We start from the raw sequence: 14065 nt of genomic DNA, 5'->3' as shown, positions 1-14065 counted from the left end.
TAAAGCAGGAGACTTTGGGCAAAGCAAATGACCCCAGTTAGTGTGGGTGGGCCTCATCTAATCAGGTGAAGGCCTTAAAAGAAAAGGCTAACCTCACCAAAGAAGAGGGAATTCCACCAGCAAATGGCCTTCACATTGGGACTGTAGTATCAGCTCTTCCCTGAGTCTCCAGCCTGCTGGCTTACCCTGCAGATGCTGGACTTGCTAGCTTCTATAATCTCGAGCTAGTTCCTTAGAATAAATCTCTCTCCCCAGCCCCCACCTCTTTCTCTCTCTCTCTCTCTCTCCACACACACACACACACACACACACACACACACACTCTCTCTCTCTCTCTCTCTCTCTCTCGGTTCTGCTTTTTTGGAGAATTCTAACACCTTAAAAATTAAATTACTTTGCTCAGTTTTTGTCATTGCTATGATCCTTCTTTGTACTTTATTTAAATCCTGATGTGGGATAATCGAAACAGAGCTTTTAAACATATCTATGCCCTCCCCATCTCAGAAAATGGCCCTTTCAAACTAGACACCAGGGCGTCATCTTTGACTCCTTCCTCTCTTCCTCCCCTACAACCAATCTGTCACTAAATCCAGTTGATTCTGTCTGAGACATATTTCGAATCCTTCTATGTCTTTCCGTCTGCGTTGCTACCACCCTCACGGTTAGTGGGTGAGGCCAAACCAGAGCTGTGGGGAAGCTCTGTCGCCTCTCCCGCCCCAGACTCCCCAGATCAGCCCAGCTATGGGGGTCTGCCCCCTCCACTTCCCTGGATCAGCACAGCCTCTCTGGCCCCACTAACTGCATCCAGCCAACCAGCCTTCTTCCACGGCCTGGACAACACCAAGGTGTTCCCCAGCTGCTGCTGCTCCATAGCCCTGGCTCTGCACTGCTGCCTCCTCTACCTTCCAATGCCAGTTTGTTTTTCTTTTCTTTTTTTGAGAAGGAGTCTTGCTCTGTTGCCCAGGCTGAAGTGCAGTGGTGCGATCTGCCTCCCAGGTTCAAGCAATTCTCCTGCCTCAGCCTCCCAAGTAGCTGGGATTACAGGTGTGTACCACCATGCCCAGCTAATTTTTGTATTTTTAATAGAGATGAAGTTTCACCATGTTGGGCAGGCTGGTCTTGAACTCCTGAACTCAAGTGATCCACCCGCTTCGGCCTCCCAAAGTACTGGGATTACAGGCGGGAGCCACTATGCCCAGCCCCAACACCAGTTTTGACATCACCGCTGCAGTCTCCCTGGTCTAAATGTGATCCCCGTCACTCAGTCTCACAGCACTGAGTTTCTCTCTGGGCTCTTAGACCACTTATCCTTGCTAATTTATAATTTTACTTGTTATAAGTCTACTCGCTTGCTTATTATCTGTCTAGCTCATGAGGGCATAGAACGTCTCTATTGTTGACTGTTTTCTTATGATAGTGCCCAATGCTTGACAAGAAATTCTTGAGTGACCAACAGCGGGACCCAGCACAGTATTTTCCAAAGTATGCTCTGTGGGACATTTTGTAGGAGGTTCTAGGTCAGGGGGTTGGCAAACTGCTGTCCCAAATCTGGCTCATAGCCTGTTTTTGTAAATAAAGGTTTGTTGCGACACAGCCATGCACATTCATTTACAAAGTGATCAATGGCCTCTTTAGCCCGATGGTAGAGTTGAACAGTTGTGACTGGACCACCTGACCCACTGAGTCTATTACGTGGCCCTTAACAGGGAAAATTTGCCAACCCTTGTTGTGTGATTGTAGTAAAACAAACAAATATAAGTAAAGAGGTTAAGTGGATCTGATCTATGCTGTGTTAAACAGTCACATAGATTTCTTAATGTAGGACTTCTTGAAGTCTTTAATGTGTTAACAGGCACCATGCTCTCTGAAAATGTGATGCAATATACAGTGTCCAAGACTTATTTGAACAGGGAATTCTTTTTGTTGGTGCTTGCTGGTTCTTTGGAATAGGCTTTGAAAAATGCTGGCCAAGGTCTTGAAACCATGAAGGTGAGATTCCTGAGAAGGGAAACTCAGGAAGATTTGCTGAGGATGGGATTCCACGGTGCAGTCAAACATTCAGGAGTTATCTGTACCTGGTATCAATATCCCAACTTCTACTTCAGGCCTGTAAGCCCCCTCCCACAGTGGGGTTTATCAATTAGGACTCCTGCATTTCTTAGAGGATAACCAAGGTGACAGGGCCATGACTTACTTTCTCCTGACTATTCAGCTCCTGGTAGGGGATGTGGGCAGGTAGGTAGGTGTGGAGCAGAGCACAGAAGGCCAGGCCATCGCTCCAGCTGCTGCTGAAATTGGTGATGTCAATGTTCTGCAGGAGAGAAAAGTAGTAATAAACAAGTACTATTGCAAACTGTGCAGTATCACAGATGAGGAAGATTGTGATAAGATGGGAATCTACACAAAATCAATGTGCAAAAATCACAAGCATTCCTATACACCAATAACAGACAGAGAGCCGAAATCACGAGTGAACTCTCATTCACAAATGCTACAAAGAGAGTAAAATACCTAGGAATCCAACTTATAAGGGATGTGAAGGACCTCTTCAAGGAGAACTACAAACAACTGCTCAACGAAATAAAAGAGGGCACAAACAAATGGAAGAACATTCCATGCTCATGGATAGGAAGAATCAATATCATGAAAATGGCCATACTACCCAAGGTAATTTATAGATTCAATGCCATCCCCATCAAGCTACCAATGACTTTCTTCACAGAATTGGAAAAAACTACTTTAAAGTTCATATGGAACCAAAAATGAGCCTGCATTGCCAAGACAATCCTAAGCAAAAAGCACAAAGCTGGAGGCATCACGCTACCTGACTTCAAACTATACTCCAAGGCTACAGCAACTAAAACAGCATGGTACTGGTACCAAAACAGAGATGTAGACCAATGGAACAGAATAGAGCCCTCGGAAATAATACCACACATCTACAACCATCTGATCTTTGACAAACCTGACAAAAACAAGCAATGGGGAAAGGATTCCCTATTTAATAAATGGTGCTGGGAAAACTGGCTAGCCATATGTAGAAAGCTGAAACTGGATCCCTTCCTTATACCTTAGACAAAAATTAATTCAAGATGGATTAAAGACTTAAATGTTAGACCTAAAACCATAAAAACCCTAGAAGAAAACCTAGGCAATACCATTCAGGACATAGGCATGGGCAAGGACTTCATGTCTAAAACACCAAAAGCAATGACAACAAAAGCCAAAATAGACAAATGGGATCTAATTAAACTAAAGAGTTTCTCCACAGCAAAAGAAACTACCATCAGAGTGAACAGGCAACCTACAGAATGGGAGAAAATTTTTATAATCTACCCATCTGACAAAGGGCTAATATCCAGAATCTACAAAGAACTTAAACAAATTTACAAGAAAAAATCAAACAACCCCATCAAAAAGTGGGCAAAGGATATGAACAGAAACTGCTCAAAAGAAGACATTTATGCAGCCAACAGACACATGAAACAATGCTCGTCATCACTGGCCATCAGAGAAATGCAAATCAAAACCTCAATGAGATACCATCTCACACCAGTTAGAATGGTGATCATTAAAAAGTCAGGAAATAACAGGTGCTGGAGAAGCTGTTGAGAAATAGGAACACTTTTACACTGTTGGTGGGACTGTAAACTAGTTCAGCCATTGTGGAAGACAGTGTGGTGATTCCTCAAGCATCTAGAACTAGAAATACCATTTGACCCAGCCATCCCATTACTGGACATATATCCAAAAGATTATAAATCACGCTGCTATAAAGACACATGCACACATATGTTTATTGCGGCACTAATCACTATAGCAAAGACTTGGAACCAACCCAAATGTCCATCAATGATAGACTGGATTAAGAAAATGTGGCACATGTACACCATGGAATACTATACAGCCATAAAAAGGATGAGTTCATGTCCTTTGTAGGGACATGGATGAAGCTGGAAACCATCATACTGAGTAAACTATCACAAGGACAGAAAACCAAACACTGCATGTTCTCACTCATAGGTGGGAATTGAACAATGAGAACACTTGGACACAGGGTGGGGAACAACACACACCGGGGCCTGTCATGGGGTGGGGGGAGGGGGGAGGGATAGCATTAGGAGATATACCTAATGTAAATGATGAGTTAACGGGTGCAGGACACCAACATGGCACATGTATACATATGTAACAAACCTGCACATTGTGCACATGTACCCTAGAACTTAAAGTATAATAATAATAATAATAATAATAATAATAGATGGGAATCTACCTTTGGATTTTTCAGTAAGGCAACATAAGAATAAACTTCCCAAATTTGCTCAGAGTACATTTTGTTTTGGTACCAGGAATGGCCTGGTGTTGCCCAAATCCATTCACAGAATAGTATTGAGGAAAAGCCTTCAGTGCTCAAAACAGTAGAGGATTTCTGTCCATCCCTCAGGAGAGTCATTAAAGGCTCAAAGATATCTTATTCTCAAATTAACCCACCTGATTAGTTTTGTACATGCCAGCATTTCCCAGACTTATTTGGTCAAGGAGGAATCACTACCACCACCACCATCATCAGTACCTTCATAACCATGACCATCATCCCCACCACCATCATCATTACCTTCATAACCATGACCATCATCCCCACCACCGTCATCACTACCACCATCACCATCTCTGTATAACCCCAATTCGCAACAAGCAGACCAAGATGAGAAGGTCTTAAAGACCTACAAGACTGTCTCTGGATTGCTCTTCCTACCACACTCTTCTCCCCACAATGTAGGAGGCTTCTCAGGGGGAAAAGAAAACCCGTCCTGTTCAGCAGCCCCGTCAGCACACCAAACAAGCAGGGAGCATGAGGCTGCATGGGGAGAAAGAAGCTCCTCCATCGGGATGGGTGCAGCCCCCAGCAGCTGCTTGGTACACAGTGATAAGGAAACTAAAATCCAACTCTAGCTGGGCATGGTGGCTCACGCCTCTATTCCCAACACTTTGGAAGGCCGAGGCAAGTGGATCACCTGAGGTCAAGAGTTTGAGACCAGCTTAGCCAACATGGTTAAACCCCGTCTCTACTAAAAATACAAAAATAAGCCAGGTGTGGTGGCGGGCACCTGTAATCCCAGCTACTTGGGAGGCTGAGGCAGGCAAATGCCTTGAACCTGGAAGGTAGAGGTTGCAGTGAGCTGAGATTGCACCACTGCACTCCAGCCTAGGTGACATTCTGTCTCAAAAAAAAACAAAAACAAAAAAAATTCAATTCTAAGTCCCTGCCCATCGAGATGGTGGCTTCTGAAGACTCCTGTACCGGTTCCCTAGGCCAGCTAGGGACTCCAGTGCATCCCCACCTCTTAGATCCTCAGTCCTGTCGGCCACCTGCTCACCCCAACAAGGTTTTCTTCCCTGGATCCACAAAGTTTGTCCCAAATGAAGCATCAAGTTCCCAAGCCTGCTAAAGCTGGGAGCTCAGGTTGTTTAAGCAGGGGCCTTGCAAGAGATTGCAGAAGCGGGGCATAGCTTGGGCTTGGCTGAGTTTTAGGTCTGTGTTGGGTTTTGGGACAAGAAGAAATGGGCAAGTCTAGGGCTCCTTCCTGCACTCTCCCCACAGCCACTGAGGAGCTCTTCCTCTTCTTGCCCTGTCCTGGGAAATGTGAAGCCAGCAAAGTTGGAAAGCTGTGGTGGGTGCTGCCTCCCTCCCACAGGGTGGACACTGACCACTGTTTCCTCCCTCTGCCCAGATGGCCAAATGCAACCCTACAACAAGTTAACTCTCTGACTGCCCTGGGAAGGTCATTTAGGGTGTTTCTATCAGAATCAATTTGTAACTGAAAAGGAGAGGCAGGATGAAGAGAAATAATGCATGACATTAAGATGGAATAAGAGAAGGAGGTTTGATGGAACTCTCCTCAAAGTCTGTGTAAAGAGGTTCTGGAGAACATGCATAGGATGGAGATGTATACTAAAATATGGTACCATGTTTCCTGTGAAGTTTCCTTAGGGTTCTGGAAGCAAATAATCTTAGGCAAAAAAAAAAAAAAAAGCCTATAATCTCATTTAGGTTTTTATCTAGATTTCTTGAGGGTTATTTCAAGCTAGCCTGACCCTTAGCAATAAGGTTGGTCAAATATCTCATTTGAAACTGAGGTCAAAAGAGATGGTGTCACATGTCACATGTAGGGTTTACCTGAATGACATAGATACAAAGAATCTGTCCCTATCTTCCCAGGAAACCTCTTCTCAGTTCCAGTCAGCATCCAGGATGACCCTGGTGGGCCCCAGAATGTCCCCCAAAAGCAACGGCTTTCAGGAAGACAGTGTTCTGGAGTCTGCTTTGCAGTTACATTTCCCCAGCGAGGAGTATCTAGCTGAAAGCAACACACAACCATAATAACGTCTCTTCATCTTGGCTTTCACGACTCAAGCACAATCAACTTTCAGCAGTTGCTAAGCACATCAGCATTACGTAAAAGCCTGAGGATGCCTTTTGTTGGGAGGGCCCCATCTTGTAACTTCTGGGGCCACTGGGAAGCTGATCCTGTGGACTCTTGGCTTCAAAGTCTCTTTGGGTTCGACAGCTACCTGATGAAACCTGGACACTGCTTTAGAAATGGGGAATGCTTTCATTTTACACTTTCTGAAGAGGTTTGTAGGTTACAGAGGCTGAGGTGAATGGATCACCTGAGGTCAGGAGTTCGAGACCAGCCTGGCCAATGTAGTGAAACCTCAACTCTACTAAAAATACAAAATTAGCTGGGCGTGGTGGCTGGTACCTGTAATCCCCGCTACTCAGGAGGCTGAGGCAGGAGAATTGCTTGAACCTGGGAGGTGGAGGTTGCAGTCAGCTGAGATAGCACCACTGCACTCCAGCTGGAGTGACAGAGATTAACTCCGTCTCAAAAAAAAAAAAAAAAAAAAGATGAAAAAACAACAGGCGGTGGTGGGGCAGTGGGGTGCCCCATCCAGTTCACTGGAATCATTCAAACCAGATGTTATGGACATCAAACCCTGGGAAGGTGAAAACAAGGAGGGCCTCTAACAGAGGGTCTGGTTTCTGCTTTCCTCTTGGGAAGGGCAGAGAGCACTGTGGCCCCTGCCAGTACTCAGCTCCCCCTTCCTTCCTCTGCCACGCACAGGCTGGCTGCGACCCTATCTCCAAACCCATCTCTTGCAGTGCTGACCTGGAAGAAAGCAAGCCAGGCTTTAGATCCAGAAACCCGTTTTGACGTTTACATTATGCTGATCTCAAGGCATCTGTGTACACAAGGCAAGTGCTTGCCCTGCCTGGAAGTGTTCTTTCCCAAGAGCAATGATGACGGATACTAGATCGTTTCCAACAGAAAGGTCACATTTTAAATAGAAAACCAAATGCTCAATGAGCAAGACCAAAGTCCTTTAAGTATGAGTCCCTTGGCTGGGTGCGGTAGCTCACGCTGTAACCCCAGGACTTTGGGAGGCCAACGCAGGCAGATCACTTGAGCTCAGGAGTTTGAGACCGGACTGGCCAACATGGTGAAATCCCATCTCTACTAAAAATACAAAAATTAGCTGGGTGTGGTGGCACATGCCTGTAGTCCCAGCTACTTGGGAGGCTGAAGCAGGAAGATCGTTTGAGCCCAGGATGCGGAGCTTGCAGTGAGCCAAGATCATGCCACTGCACTCCCGCCTGCATGACAGAGCGAAACCGTCTTTTAAAAAAAAAATGGTGGGCTGGGAAGGGCAGTGGCATTTGCTGAGTGCCTGTGATGAGCCTGTCACTGTGCATTTTCTCATTTACAGCCATGCACGGTGACTAGTGTTATACCCATTTTACAGATAAGAAAGCCAGAACAAAAAGAAATATTTCTAGCGCCAGAGTCAGGGCCAGAACGCCAGCTCCATTTGCCTCTGAAGCACATGTCCCACTTGCAGTGGACACTGCCAGCAGAGAAGGGTGAGGAGAGGAGAGGACACCAGGCAGGGTGGCTGTGGCATGGATGTCAGCACTGTTGGCAGCACTGAAAGCAGACCCTGCTGAAAGAGGCCCTGCAGCTTGCTCAATTCATGTCTTCGACAAGAGTGAAAGGAAAGGCTGAGGGTGGGAGAGGGCAGATTCTAGAGGAGTGAGTGGTGAAACTTTGATTCCTTCTTGTCAGTTAAAGAAACTAGAACCCCATTTTCTGAGGCCAGGCCAGGCCCACCAGGAACAGACTCTGGGGTGGATGGCACTGCTCTCTGCACTGGTGAATGCTACCGCCCCAAGGAACTTGTGCATCCAAACGGGCCAGGTTCTCCTTCTCACCCTTCCTCGCTCCCTTCCCAAATTCACTTTAACACTTGCTAAATCCTTCTTTTCCAAAAACATGAGAACATTATATACACACTTACATCTTCTATCATTTCTGATACAAAACAGCATTTTTCTTCATCTGCAAAATCTTCAGAAGCATTTGAGAGGTCAGATGGATCCGGAAGCTCAACAATGCCACCATCTCCCACAACTAAGAAGGCACCCATATGCTAGTTCATTGAACACTGTCAAGAATAGTTTCTGGGCTCAGAGTGGTGGCCCAGAACTTTGGGAGGCCAAGGTGGGCAGATCACTTGAGGTTAGGAGTTCGAGACCAGCCTGGGCAACATGGTGAAACCTCACGTCTACCAAAAAAATTTAAAAATTAGCCAGGCATGGTGGTGTGTGCCTGTAATCCCAGCTATTCAGGAGGCTGAAGGGGGAGAATTGCTTGAACTCAGGAGGCAGAGGTTTCAGTGAGCAGAGATCATGCCACTACACTCCAGCCAGGGCAACAGAGTGAAACCCTGTCTCAAAAAAATAAATATAAAATACATAAAAATAAAAATCAGGCAAGTGTGGTGGTGCATGTCTGTAGTTGCAGCTACTTGGGAAGCTGAGGTGGGAGACTCACTGGAGCCCAGGAATTCAAGGTGGCAGTGAGCCATGATCACACCAGCCTGGGTAACAGAGTGAGACTCTGTTTAAAAAAAAAAAAAAAGTTATTTTTTTGTTTTCCTTGTGTAGGGTCCCTGCCAGTCTTCTCTGTATCATTTCCATGTTGGTATGTATGTTGCCAAAGTGACCACTAGTTCTTGATCTGTAACTATAAATGGGTCACAGGTTGAGACTAAAGTCTGGCAAGATCAAAGCCATGGTTGAAAAACCAAACAAAATGACTGAAACCCGCAGGAGAGCTCTGAGAGTCCAGTGCCTCAGGACAGACTGCACTGGTGGTGCTCTGGGGGCTCGGCCGTATTTGAATGCAGATCCTGGCACTGCAGCAGTGAGACCACACAGAAACAACACAGGAAAAAGGAGAATGTGTACCACCTTAAAAAAGAATTATTATAAAAGTCCAAATCTAGTCAGGTAGACAAGCCCAAGCCCATGATCAGGAAACACTCTTCTTCCCTCTAAAAAGTTTCCCTGCCTCAGACTTTTTATTGCTGACGTTGGCAGAGGTAGAGGCCACCCAACTATGGTTTGTGACATAACACTCGCTCCAAGAACATTATACTCCTAAATAAAGACGTTCCCTTTCATCTCAGAGTGGAACAACCCCAACCGAGTCCCCTAGTTGCCATCTGAAATTATCTCTAATTCTAGCTGAGCATCAGGAGTGCCAGCAACTCCCAGTCCAGTGCAGCTGGGGGACAATTCAAAGCCGTGTGCACTGTCATCCACAATGGCTGAACTAATTTACATTCCCATCAACAGTATAAAAGTGCTCCCTTTTTGGCCAGGCACAGTAGCTCACGCTTGTTAATCCCAGCACTTTTTGGGAGGCCTAGGCGGATGGATCACTTGAGGCCAGGAGTTTGAGACCAGCCTGGCCAACATGGTGAAACCCCATCTCTACTAAAAATACAAAAAATTAGCCAGGCATGGTGGTGTGCACCTATAGTACCAGCTACTTGGGAGGCTGAGGCAGGAGAATCACTTGAACCCAGGAGGCAGAGGTTGCACTGAGCCTAGATGGCGCCCCTGCACTCTAGCCTGGACATCAGAGCAAGACTCCATCTGATATGGTCTGGCTGTGTCCCCACCAAAATCTCAACTTGAATTGTATTTCCCAGAATTCTCAAGTGTTGTGGGAGGGACCCAGGGGGAGGTAACTGAATCATGGGGGCCAGTCTTTCCCATGCTATTCTCGTGATAGTGAATAAGTCTCACAACATCTCATGAGTTTATCAGGGGTTTCCACTTTTGCTTCTGTCCTCTTTTTCTCTTGCCACCACCACCATGTAAGAAGTGCCTTTCAGCCAGGCACGGCGGCTCATGCCTGTAATCCCAGCACTTTGGGAGGCTGAGATGGGTGGATCACGAGGTCAGGAGTTCAAGACTAGCCTGGCCAAGATGGTGAAATCCCATCTCTACTAAAAATACAAAAATTAGCCGGGCACGGTGGCAGGCACCTGTAATCCCAGCTACTCAGGAGGCTGAGGCAGGAGAATCACTTGAACCCGGGGGGGCAGAGGTTGCAGTTAGCTGAGATCGCACCACTGCACTCCAGCCTGGGCAACAGAGTGAGACTCCGTCTTGGGGGAAAAAAAAAAAAAAGGAAGTGCCCTTCACCTCCTGCCATGATTCTGAGGCCTCCCCAGCAATGTGAAACTGTAAGTCCAATTAATCCTCTTTTTCTTCCCAGTCTCAGGTATGTCTTTATCAACAGCATGAAAATGGACTAATATACTGTCTCAAAAAAGAAAAAAAAGTGTTCCATTTTTCTCTGCAACCTCGCCAGCATCTGTTGTTTCTTGACTTTTTAATAATTGCCATTCTGGCTGGTGTGACATGGTATCTCACTGTGATTTTGCTTTACATTTCTCTAATGATCAGTGATGTTGAGGTTTTTTTCATATATTTGTTGGCTACATAAATGTCTTCTTTTGAGAAGTGTCTGTTCATGTCCTTTGCCCACTTTTTAATGGGGATGTTGTTTTTTTTCTTCTAAATTTGTTTAAGTTCCTTGTAGTCCTCAAAGATCTAGAAGAAAAACCATTTGACCCAGCAATCCTATTAGTGGTTATATACCCAAATGAATATAAATCCTTCTATTATAAAGATACATGCACACGTTATGTCCACTGCAGCACCATTCACAATAGCACAGTCAAGGAATCAACCCAAATGCCCATCAGTGATAGACTGAATAAAGAAAATGTGGTACATATACACCATACTATGCAACCATAAAAAAACAAGATCATGTCCTTTGCAGGGACATGGATGGAGCTGGAAGCCCCTTTCCTCAGCAAACTAGTGCAGAAACAGAAAACCAAACAAAGTATGTTCTCATTTATAAGTGGAAGGTGAACAAATGAGAACACATGGACACATATACAGAAACAACATACACTGAGGCCTATTGGGGGTGGGGGAGGGAGAGCATCAGGAAGAATCACTAATGTATGTTGAGCTTAATACCTAGGTGATGGGTTGATCTATGCAGCAAACCACCATGGCACACCTATGTAACAAACCTGCACATCCTGCACATGTACCCTGAAACTTTAAAATAAAAGTTGATTTAAAAAAAGAACTAAAATAATTAAATTTCTCAGAAATAAAACAAACAAACAAAAAGCTATGTGTACTTAGGCCTTACTCAGAAATAAGGCCGAGCAGCAACCTGCAGAGCCCTGTGCACCTCAGAGGCTGCTCTGCTGCTGTTCTTACAACAAAAGTGGCTTCCTTTCCAGTAACTGGGGTGTGCTTTCATGAGCTCTAAGGTGTATTTTCAGGAACGAGGGGGTCAATATCAGTGTGGCACAACTGATATCATTCACACTTTCCACATGGATGGAAGATGACTTGCAGAAAAGAGATGAATTGAGTTACGCTTTATCAGAGCTCTCAGTTCATTCAAAGCCATGTCATTTAAATTACTGTTCCCTTGCAGACCACGTACAGAGGCTATGAGCTATGCAGTGTGTTGCACCCTCATCAGCAGAGCCCAGGGGAGGCAGGGGAGGCTGCGGACGGCAGCCGATGGCCTAAGGAGTGCAAGGGGATCAGTCCTCCAGGAGCCAGGACTTTCTTGGGGCTAGCACAGTTTCCAGGAGCTCCTGCAGCCTGGGCCCTGGGGGCCAGTTCGTGGGGGTTGGAGGGAAGAGGCAGGCAGCAGCGATGGGATCATGCCATCATTCACCAGTCTCTTGGGGGCTGGTTTCCTGGACTGGAAAAGCATCCAGCCCTGGGCAGCCAGGAGCTAGGCAAGGTCTGTGGGGTCCCAGGTAGGTGGGTTAAGATCCAGTCTCACTGCAGTGACCAGAGAGGTCAAGGAAACCATGGCAGCAAGGTACTCGTGTGGGCAGGGCCAATATACTGGGCACCAGGCAGAAAAACAGCAGTTTGTGGGACATGGGTGGCCGGGCAAGTCCTAGGCACCCCAGGAAGCAAGCTGAGAACTCACTCCAGGACCTACCCCTGGATGGAGGTGAAAAGTCTCATTTTTGGCGAGGAGATGACTAGAGCTGGCACAGGCCTTAAAGTAGAGAGAGGTGAAATCTGGCTGAGCTGCTGCGCGACAGTCCTCAATGCTCACAGAAGCAGCCAAAACTAAGAAGAAACACAGACCACCCCAGGGATGTTGGTATGGTAAGGTCTTTTCCCAAGGACCACTCATCTGAGACTCAGAGGTTCATCAAAAGAACAATGAGAAGAAAATGAAAAGCAGCCCAGCAGGCATTCTGTAGGCTGTATCTTCTGGTATTTTCCTTGATATTCATCCCTGAATAAAACGGACTAGGATCATTGTTATCCTTGAGTGGAAGCTGGTAACCAGGGGAACATGAAGAGGATTCTGAGGGGCTGAATGCTGTGCTTTCTAGACCTGGGTCACCTCGTGAGCATCCCCCATGCACATGTGCATGTTATACCTCAATTAAAAAGGAGGTCATGTGCGATGGCTCACAAATCCCAGCACTTTGGGAGGCCGAGGCAGGAGGTGCTTAAGCCCAAGAGCTCAAGACTAGCCTGGGCAACATGGCGGGACCCTGTCTCTACAAAAAATGTAAAAATTAGGCAGGCATGATAGTGCATGCCTATAATCCCAGCTACTGGGAAGGCTGAGGCAGGAGAATCACTTGAGCCTGGGGAGATTGGGGCTGCAGTGAGCCATGATCAAATCACTTCACTCCAACCTGGGTGGTAGAGCGAGACCCTATCAAAAAAAAAAAAAAGGAAGGAAGGAAGAAAGAAAGGGAGGGAGGGAAGGGGAGAGAGAAGGAGGGAGGACAGGGAGGGGGAGGGAGGAAGGAAACAAGGAGGGAAGGACCCTGATTGTCTTAAGGGGCTAGAGTGTGGTGTCCACTCTGAACACTAACATTTGGAATTTATGTACAAGATTTTTGGGGAGGAAAAAGTGGAGCAAAAACAGAAAGAAACTTGCTGATTATTTTTACCCAGGGAAATGCTAGTTACTAATTACAAATTAACTTTTCCCAGGATATAAATACTTTAGCAATATTTCTGAGTGGAATATGGAACTTTTTGAGGAAAGTCTTAGATGTTTAATAAAAGGGTAACAGTCCAACCATCTCCAAAACTGGTTATAGGTCTCTGGGAGGGTTTAGGAAAAAAAAAAAAAAGTAAGATACAGAATTTTGTCCACCTCAATGAAGCAAAAGTCATTTGAGAAAAATGAAGACATTGAATTACACACGGGAAGGTAAAATTCTAATTTTAGTGCATATCCAAGAATATCTTCCCAGAGTGTTGAGGTTGTACTAAAGTTCCAGACAGGGGAATGTAGAGACAGCACTCATGAATAACGCAGCAGGACAGGGCAAAGCAAATCCACACAGCCTGCGCATTTGCTTCTAGAAGATGCTTTCGCTTGCCTTGGTTGCCTGGTTACTTGCCTTGCCTTGGTTATTAACATTTGGTAAAAACATCAATCACTGGGGGGACAAGCTGCAGGGTACACACTGAATTGTGTACTGTGCTAAATTCAACCGAGGACACAGCTGGATTCCGTGGCTGCATTCCCAGTACTTCTTTACCTTCACCAAGGACCTCCAGGTGCCTCCATGAGGTGTCTGTGAATGAACTGACTCTGTGTACACTAACTGCAAA

The 14065-nt window shown here is 45.9% G+C and overlaps 1 protein-coding gene and 1 non-coding gene across 14 annotated transcripts in view; both read right to left on the bottom strand.

The window, feature by feature from the left end:
* The window catches only part of SPECC1 (sperm antigen with calponin homology and coiled-coil domains 1), a 313351-nt gene that overhangs the window by 19742 nt on the left and 279544 nt on the right, over window positions 1-14065 (bottom strand). For 12 of the 13 annotated variants that reach the window (XM_063599215.1, XM_063599212.1, XM_063599216.1 and 9 more), the window contains one exon: window positions 2195-2311. The exons of the other annotated variant lie outside the window; for it this stretch is intronic. In XM_063599215.1, coding sequence (XP_063455285.1) covers window positions 2195-2311 — 117 coding nt within the window. The remainder of the gene's footprint in view (window positions 1-2194; window positions 2312-14065) is intronic. 13 annotated transcript variants of the gene reach the window in all.
* On the bottom strand, window positions 8971-9072 carry LOC112437624 (U6 spliceosomal RNA). The gene has a single exon (XR_003026187.1). It is a non-coding gene; the product is annotated as a U6 spliceosomal RNA (small nuclear RNA).

This window comes from Pan paniscus, chromosome 19 (assembly GCF_029289425.2).
Source record: "Pan paniscus chromosome 19, NHGRI_mPanPan1-v2.0_pri, whole genome shotgun sequence".
Lineage (NCBI taxonomy): Eukaryota > Metazoa > Chordata > Mammalia > Primates > Hominidae > Pan > Pan paniscus.
This window is presented reverse-complemented; position numbering and strand designations above follow the sequence as displayed.